General features: G+C 41.5%; 1 protein-coding gene across 1 annotated transcript in view; it reads right to left on the bottom strand.

The window, feature by feature from the left end:
• HNRNPLL (heterogeneous nuclear ribonucleoprotein L-like) overlaps nucleotides 1-9,243 on the bottom strand; it is a 59,369-nt gene extending 50,126 nt beyond the window's left edge. The window contains exon 1 of the mRNA XM_006882342.1: nucleotides 9,058-9,243. Coding sequence (XP_006882404.1) covers nucleotides 9,058-9,243 — 186 coding nt within the window. The remainder of the gene's footprint in view (nucleotides 1-9,057) is intronic.
• Nucleotides 9,244-9,452: the final 209 nt, after the last annotated feature.

Genomic DNA, 9,452 nt, shown 5'->3' with positions numbered 1-9,452 from the left:
TGGAGGGGCTGTGCACAAGGGGAAGGCCCCCTATGAGGTGGATTGATTCAGTGACTGGAGTAATTGGGATGGGTGTATTGGAGACAGTGCTATTGGCACAGGACAGAGCAGAATTTAGGGATGTTGTGCATAGGGTCGGTATGAGTCACAAGCGACTCGATGGCACATAACAACAACAACAATATGCTGAGCATATCAAGATGGACTGTAAAAAGAATAATGCAGCATCAAGATTAGAAGACTCAGCAACCATCTGTGTTGTGTTATGCTGTGATACAACCTTACTTACTGAAAGTGAAGAAGATCTGAAACACTTGCTGTAGAAGATCAAAGACTACAATTTCCAATACGGATTACATTTCAACATCAAGAAAACAAAAACTCTCAACACAAGGACAAAATGCAACATTACGTTGGAGAAGAAAACTGAAGTTGTCAACGATTTAATTTAACTAGGCTCTACAATCAACACCCATAGCAGCAAGAGTAAAGAAATTAAAAAAAAAAACAAAACCAAAAAACAAAACACCAAAGAGAACGTACTGTACTGGGAAAATCTGCTCTCAAAGACTTCTTCAATGTGCTAAAGAACAAAATTATCAGTTTAAAGACTAAGCTGCACTTGAGGAAAGCCACAAAATTTTCAGTTGTTTCCTATTCATCTGAAAGTTGGACAGTGAATAAGGAAGACCAAACAAGAATCGCTGCCTTTGAACTGCGATGCTGGAGAAGAGGACTGAATATTCCATGGACTTCCAAAAGAACAAACACATCTCTCTTGGAGGAAGTGCAACCAGGATACTCCAAGACCAGTACAAATTTATCTCACATTTTGGGCATGTTATCAGAAGGTGCCAGTTCTTGGAAAAACACATCATATTAGGAAAAGTGGGGGATCAACAAAACAGAGGAAGCTGTCAACAAGATGGACTGACAGGGATTTTAACAATGAGCTCAAGCATGTCAGAGACCATGAAACTAAAAAAAATAACAACTTCAATGTCAGTATTCCACGCCTCACTCCAAAACATGCAAAGATTTCTATATTATTCTTTATAGTCTCTCCTGGGGTACCTCCAATGACAGGAGACATGCCACCTCAGAAGACAATCCATTGTATTTTTTAGGAAACACTTCATAATATTACATCCAAATCTCTCTGTAGTTTCCTAGTCAACCATTTGAAATTAAACCAATGTCTGAATCTGGTTTTGGATACCAATCGGTAGCATCAGGATGGATGGTGAAGAGATTGAGATTGTTCACAGCTTCAGTTTGCTCGGCCCCACGGTCAACACTCTTGGCACCAGTAGCCAGGAAATCAAAAAACGTATTGCGATGGGAAAGTCTGTGGTTAGGCACCTCTCTAAAGTACTCAAGAGCAACGGTGTCTCTCTGGAGACTAAGGTGTGCCTGATACAGGCCATGGTTTTTGCAATCATTTGTTATGCATCAGAGAGTTGGACAATGACTAGGGAGGATAGAAGGAGAATTGACACCTTTGAGCTGTGGTGCTGGAGAAGAGTACTGAATGTACCATGGACTGCCAAGAAAACAAATAGATTCATCCTAGAGAGGGTTAAACCAGGCTGCTCCTTGGAGGAAAGGATTCTGGGGTTTCGCCTGACATATTTTGGACATGTTGTAAGGAGACAGGTCTTTGGAGAGGGACATCATGCTGGGCAGAGTGGAGGGACAGCGCAGGAGGGGAAGACCCTCTATGAGGTGAATTGATTCAGTGACTGGGGTAATCGGGATGGGTGTGTCAGACGCAATGAGATTGGCACAGGATAGAGCAGGGTTTAGGGCTGTTGTACACAGGGTCGCTATGAGTCGCAAATGACTCGACGGCACATAACAACAACAGCAATCAGTAATCTTGGGCTAGTTACTAAAACTTTCCAATCCTCACTTACCGTTTGAAAATTTAAAAAAATCTCTTATCAGACAACAACAAATGAAATAACTCATGTAAAAGAAAGACCAAGTACAGGATTTGATTAGTTATTGAACAAAAGTTCAATAAATATTAGTTGGTACTCCCATGTCATTTATATCTTCCCCTTCCACGAACATTCCAATTCTGATTTCTTATGCTGTTGTTATGTGTTGTTGAGTCATCTGTGACTCACAGCGGCCCTATATACAATAGCCCTAAATCCCTGCTCTATCCTGTGCCAATCTTATTGTCTCTGACACACCTAACCCCATTACCTCAGTCACTGAGTCACTCCATCTCATCAAGGGTCTTCCTCTTTTGCACTGTCTCTCCACCCTTCCTAGCATGACATTCTTCTCCAAAAACTGATCCCTCCTTGCACCATGTCCAAAGCATATCAGACGAAGCTTCAGAATCCTTGCCTCCAAAGAACTGCCTGATCTCACCCTCTCTAGGACGAATCTGTTTGTTCTCCTAGCAGTCCATGGTATATTCAAGACTCTTCTCCAGCACCACAGCTCAAGGGCTTCAATTCTCCTCCTATTATCCCTAGTCACTGTCCAGCTTTCTGATGCATAGTAAGTAATTGCAACGACTATTGCCTGGATCATGCACACCTTAGTCTCCAAACTGACATCGTTATAACAACATATGAGCAAGAGCCTGTGGTAATAAAGGACAAAGTTCAAGCTGCTCTGAAAGAATTGGCAAAAAACAAAGCCCCAGTAATTGAAGGCATACCAACTGACATTTCAACAAACAGAGGCTGCCCTGGATGTGCTTACCAAGTTTTACAAAGAAATCTGGAGGTCAACCAATCTGGTCAACTGACTTAAAGAGATCTATCTATATTTGTTCCCAATACAAAGAAAGGTGACCTGACAGAGTGAGAAAATTATCAAACAGTACCACTGATATCACATGCAAGCAAGATTCTGCTGAAGATTATCAAAAAATGATTGGAACAGCACATCAGCAGAGAGAACTGCCTGAAATGCAGGCTGGGTTATACCACATCTAAATTTGTCCTTCAGATTAAATATCCCAGATTCTCCCATCACTCCTCTCATGTGATCTTAACTGACTTTTCCATCTTGACATTGTTTCTTTGATACATATTTTATCAACACAGAAAACCAGAAATAAATACTTGCAGATAAAAGGAGATTGTCTTTTTTGCTGTCTTTTTTGCTTACTCTGGATACTTCCTATAGACTAAGTTTTATAGGTAACTGCAAATATTATCTTAACTTGAACTATGCCCTAGTAGCACAACAGTTGAGCACCTTCGTGATAACCAGCAGCTCAGCAGTCTGAACTCACTCAGCAAACCTTTGGGGGAAGATCTGGCAATCATTTCTATGATTAGAGCCAAGAAAACTCATGCATGGCTCATTTCTAGTTGGTCACAAGGGATTGTTATGAGTCTGAATTGACATGATAGTACCCAACATTCTTAGAGGTAACTCACCTATTTCTTTTAACTAAATTAAACAATTATACTTTTTTAACTGGTCTTTTTCCCTTTCTTGAAAGAAACAGTACATTATATCTTAAAAGCTGAAAAGCTTTTCCTGGTCAAAGTTTTTAGGTATATTTGATCACGTAACAGAAGGAAAAGGAAGAACAGTCAAATGATTAAGATAACATTTTTAAAAGAATTTTTTTTCAGGGGATAAAGATACATGTAATAGAAATCCTTCGGGGTTTGCCAACTCAGAATCTCTTTCTTTTTTTGGGGGGGGGACCTCAATCCTCATCAACTCTCCATTATCTCTATGGCAGCCACACACAGTCGTGCCTTCCCCAAAACTCAGACCTGGCTCAGAGATTAGTTGAAGTAGGAGAGGAAAAATCATGCTCCAGAAATGGTTAATCAGAGTTGATTAGTACAGTGGTGTTTTCTTGGTTTGAAGAATACAAGTCTAGCTTCATTTACCAAGAAGAAAACCAACATATAGTAGAAGAACTGAAACATGGAAACATACAGAATCAAATATTTATGATGTAACCCAAATCCCTGAATTAACGATGCCTGAAATTTAAGGCACAATTTTCCTTTCCCCAATTACTTACTTGGGTCAGTGGGTTCCCATTTGAGTTGCTTTTGTATTTGTAAATGAAAACCCTAAAGTTGTGCACATTTTTATGGAGGAGGAAAAAGTACTAAGTGATGCTGAATCACAGAATCTTTACTATTATATCCCCATCACCTAGCAGCACATGATGTACCCATTTTATCTGACATGTAGAAAACTGAGGCTCAGATTGGTGAAGTAACAAAGCTTATTGGTAACAGAGTCAAGATAATTGCCTTGGTTGTGCTTCTGGCTCTATAAACTGCTCCTCTCACTATATGTATTCCCACTAAGAAACAAAAAAACTAAAAAATCTACACAAATGACTGTTGAGCAGATTCAAACTCACAGCAACCCTACAGGACAGAGTAGAACTAACTGCTCCACAGTGTTTCAATGGCTGTAAATCTTTATGAAGCAAACTACCACCACCTTTCTCCCAAAGAGCAACCATCAATCTTTTAGTTAATATTCAAGTGCTATCAGGGCTCGCTAAGAAACAGCTGTTAGTCATTAAAGCCCAAAGACAGTAAAATCTACTATTTTTCCTTTTTCCCTCAAAACTAGACCTGAAAAATAAAGACTAAAGAATCCTCACTATATTACAGCAGTTGTTTAAGAAAATGCACAGAAAAATGCAGGTATAGAATCTGCAACACAGTTCAGGCACTTCTACCTGGACCACACATTTTAACTCTATTCCTGAGAGCACAGTTACTAAGCTCACTATCTCTAAACCTCTCCTGTGTGCTAAGCTAACAAACTGACCTCAACCTATTTCCCACCCTATTTATTTAATACTAGTACCATGAAATAGGTTTCTACTAACAGCAACCCTGTAAATAAGGGTTCTACTTTGTTAACAACATTTCCAAGGCTCCGAATCTTCAGGGCAGTAGACTGCCTCCTCATTTGTGCACAGAGCAATACACAGTGCAGTGGGTGGATTCTAACCACCCACTATTGAGTTACCAGCTGAATGCTTTGACCTCAGTGCCATTAGAATTCTTTTCCCAAGCCATATTCATCTCATTAACCACCATAATACTTCTATCATTTCTGTAATTTAAATCTTACAGGTGTAATAGTGTTTCATTTGGATTCAAACCAGTTCATTTCTCGGGAAATCCTAGTTTTCCATTTTCATCTTGCCATTTTACAAGCCTATTAATTTAAAACAACAACAGATCAAGAAACAAGCCACTATGGGACTTTGTTTACTCCAAAGAACGTAATGAAAGAATAACTCCAAAATTAACTCACTCATTACCTTAAAGCTGTTTCTGATCCTCAGTTAGACCCTCCAGTAGGCTGGAGGCTGTAAATTACATATCAGGAGACTGCTTATCTTTTTGCCTCAGAACAGCTGGTAGATATATCCAAATAGCAAGAGAAGTAAAGGATTTCGGTAGGCAGTGCAACTCTTTATGGACTATACCACCAGGCCTCCTGCAAAAATGCACTGTTGTTACTGTTAAGTACCATGGAATCAGAATCAACTCAGATGTGACTGGTCAGTACATTTTCAGAGGCTGTAACCTGCATGGGAAGAGAATGTCCATCTCTCTCCCATAAATCAGCTAGTGGACTCAATCCACATGCCTTAGGGTTGGCTGTTTAACTCCTTAACACTAGGGCTACCAGAGCTCCCTAAAATGAACTTTTGTTTTTGTTAGGTGCCATCGAGTCAAGTACAACCAAAGCAACCCTACAAGCAACAAGATCTAAACACTGTACCATACTCACACTCAAGCCCACTGCTGCAGTCACTGTGTTAACCCATCTGTTTGAACCAGCACTCCATAAATGCCAGATACTAACCTTCATAAAAGCAGATTCAATTCCTCATTTGATTTTACCAAACGAAGCCTAACATTTGAAAGTCAAGTTGATTTCTTAAAAGCACTCACATACAGAAAATTCATCAGCAATTTGATACTCAAAGTCGTGTCTGCTAAATATACAAGCACACACCACTTGTGGCATAAGAATAAAGTACTGCTCCTCTGCTTTGAGACCAGAAGTGGACTGTATCCAGCTACAATCACTGAACATTTTGAGTAAAGATTTCATAAAAGAATCCTGATAATAAAAGAATAAAAGCCATATAAAGTAAAATCTCAAGAACTCTCTATTTCCTGGAGCCAGAGAGGCTGAAAGAACCAAACTACCTTAAGATATTCATTGAACCTTAAGCCAAAAAAAAACCTCTGAAGCCCTGCCTTTAACTCATGGACTATGTAAACAAAATGTATAAAAATATCTAACTATATAAACTACTAGTTTAAAAAAAAACACACAACAGTTTGGCTTAAATAGTAAAAAATGTCTGCTTTTCATATTATGCTCTTTTAACTACATGTGATCAAACTGTACAAATGAGGAAAAAAATCAAAAAAGACATCAGAGTGACTGTGATCACAACTTACAGAACATGACCAGTGTCACTGAACTTGTAGGAATTGTTGGGTGTAGGTTTTGCTGTGTCAAAGATACTCAACAACAAATAGAAAAATGTGTGTAATATACACCACAAATCTGTATAAACAAAATATCATTTAAAAAATAAAACAAATCTAAACTCTAATCTTTTACTTCTCAAAGTGCCAGAAAACACATATTTGAAGAGGTTTTATTTCTAAAATTTAAGTACTACAACCAAGGATAATGAAACTTCATCTCCCAAACTCTGCCATATTTTCAGGAGGAATTGGTCCTTAGAGCCTTAAAGTTGGGAAAGATAGAGAATCAGCCAATAAGCTAAGAAGACCGTCCATGACTGACACAGTGACGACCACAGTGGGCTGGAGCAGAATAGAGATCATGAGGATGGCACGAGCCTGGTCAAGGTTCAGATCTGTCGTTAATATGTGGCTACAAGTCACAGCCAACTCAGGGCACCTGACACCAACAAAGTACTAACTCTCTTCTCTTTACACCCTAAAATACCACCATCATTTACAAGAATCATTCTTAAGACTATTTGTAAGATGGAGGTATGAACGAATGTTCAAAGAACTTGGACGCTAACAGAAAGGTTGAAGACTCGAGTCCACCAAGAGGTGTCTCAGAAGCAGTGTGGAGCACAGTTCTAGCTGACATGGGGTGGCCATGAGTCAGAATACACTCCACAGCATCTGGTAACTGGCACAACTCAATTTTTCTTAAATGCTCACCTTTTTAAAACCTAGCTAATGTGTTATTAAAGCACTTAGGGAAAGTTAATCATAAAATCATATTAGCTTTTGCTAAATATAAATTTTTGCAGCCCTACCTTTTAGTATGCAAACTTCTCACTACAGTTGAAAAAGCTGTTCATCGTTGTTACCTAATCTACGTTTATTCTGACAGCTGACCACAAAAACATTTTTTTTACAAAAGCATTTATAATTTATCCTCCCCAGGAAACAGACGAGCATTGAGAGAAACAAAAAGTAAAATTTATAACATAATCGGCCTATTTCTATCTAGGTAACTTAAAGGTTGCATCATGTTAACTACTGAACTACAACTTCAGATGTGGAAAATATTTCGTGTTTTACAGCCCAAGAGAATTCAGAGCAGTAAGCAACCAACCTCCCACGAGGTGGTAACCTGTTACTACCACTTCCTGACCTTCTCTCCAAACACTGCTCAGGGCTCTTTCCACTATTTTGTCTTTAAATATATTAATTATATATTATTGTCTAGCCACCATTCAAAGCAATTCTATTGGTTTACTATTTTATCCAGGGTTGTTGGTTTTTTTAAAACTCTTGTAATCTACCTGACTTAAATATGTATCTTTCTATCCAAGATACTATAAAATACACTGTTACACAAAAACTCGCACATGACTTGGCAAAAAAGCATACTGATTAAACACACCTAAATGATGACTTCAATTTACCTGTTTTCAGAACTTTTAAAGATATGTAGTTGGCTTTCATTCCCTTTATTCACACTTACACATTACATTTTGAATGTTACAAATGGCTAAGCACAAAATTTAAAACACCTAGACTGTAAGAAAACTATTTGGAGGAAGAAAAGGTTTCTTTTTAAAATTGTGTTGCAAGGTATACTTGGAAACAAGTGGAGCACCACTGAGGAAACGTCTAAACAAAAATTCATACAATAGCTAAAAACTTTTTTCTTCTAAAACATCATATGGAAAACCTTTTTCTATATTACTAGACTGTATGTACAATTCCGTAAATTTTTATTTTCTTTTATTTGAATTAGTCACGAAGGATGTGAAAGGATTAAAGAGCATCTGAGCCATTGAAGACAGTTAAAGTGCACCCAGAATTAAAGTTAAATACGTGCTTTCAATACGACTAAACTTGACTAAAACGACTTGCTGTGCATAAAACGTATTTCCTATTCCTTCTGCTTTTAGCAAAGATTTTCTGATGACAACCAGGAATCGAGGAAGTTTCATTTAACGCAGCCCCGAGTGCAGCGCCTCCTTTCAAGAGGCAAACTTGCACTAGGCTGCCAATGAGCGGAGATGCTTTTAAGGTCTGTCTTACTTGAAGGTAGGGGCGTAGCAGCACACCTTTTTTTAAAACCCGGGGACCTTAAACTGCATGGTGCACTAAACACAAAACCAACAGAGCGAGCATACACGTCATGCTTGCAGAGGAGAAATTCCGACAGGAAATCTTCTAGGAAACGAGGACGTGCGTGTCCGAGCGGACTCTGCCGTCACATCGCAGGCTCCGCAGGCCCAGGCGGGCAGGGCGCCCCCGGGGACCCAGGGGAACAGCACCCCGACCACCCCGCGCCGGCGCGGCGGGCACGAAGACTGGGGGCGCCGGCCGCCAAACTAACAAAGAGCGCGTCTCCCTCCAACGCCCGGCGCGCCGCCCCGCAGCCCCGCCTCGCGACCACCCGCCCAGGCTTGGAGCCCCGCGCCCTCTCCGCCAGGCCGGGCTGGGGTCGCGATACGGGCAGCCCCCGGCCCCGAGCCGGCCCGCAGGCCCGAGTCCGCGCCGCCAGGGCCCTTCCTTCCCGGGGAGCCTCCACCACAGCACTCGGGGCGCCACGCTTTGTTACCGGCTGTGAGAAGCTCCGGCCACTGCCGCCATCGCCCCCGCTCCGGGCCGTCGTTTCCCGGCGGCTCTCGCCTTCCTCGGCCGAGTAATCGATCTCCCCCTCCTCCGTCTTGAGGCGCTTGGCCTGGCTCTCGTACTCCTGGTCCTCCTCGTACGTCTCCCTCGGGGAGGAGGAGGAGGAGGACATGGCGGCGAGCAGAGGGGCCCTGCGTGCAGGCGGGAGGGCGCGGGCCTCGGTTGCGGCCGGTCAGTCCCGCTGCGGGCAGCGCCTCTGCGTAGATCGGGGGCTGTCCGGCCGTCCGCGGGGGTGCGCACCCGGGAGCCGAGGTGCTGAGTGAGTGCGACTGGGCTGAGGTAGAGCCACGGGGCTGGGGGGTACTCCGGCGCGGATGCTCG

Source organism: Elephantulus edwardii, unplaced genomic scaffold, assembly GCF_000299155.1.
Source record: "Elephantulus edwardii isolate Elephantulus edwardi_28Jun2011 unplaced genomic scaffold, EleEdw1.0 scaffold00019, whole genome shotgun sequence".
In the NCBI taxonomy this organism is placed as follows: Eukaryota; Metazoa; Chordata; class Mammalia; order Macroscelidea; family Macroscelididae; genus Elephantulus; species Elephantulus edwardii.
The sequence above is the reverse complement of the archived record's forward strand: the minus strand, read 5'-3'. Positions and strand labels throughout refer to the sequence as shown.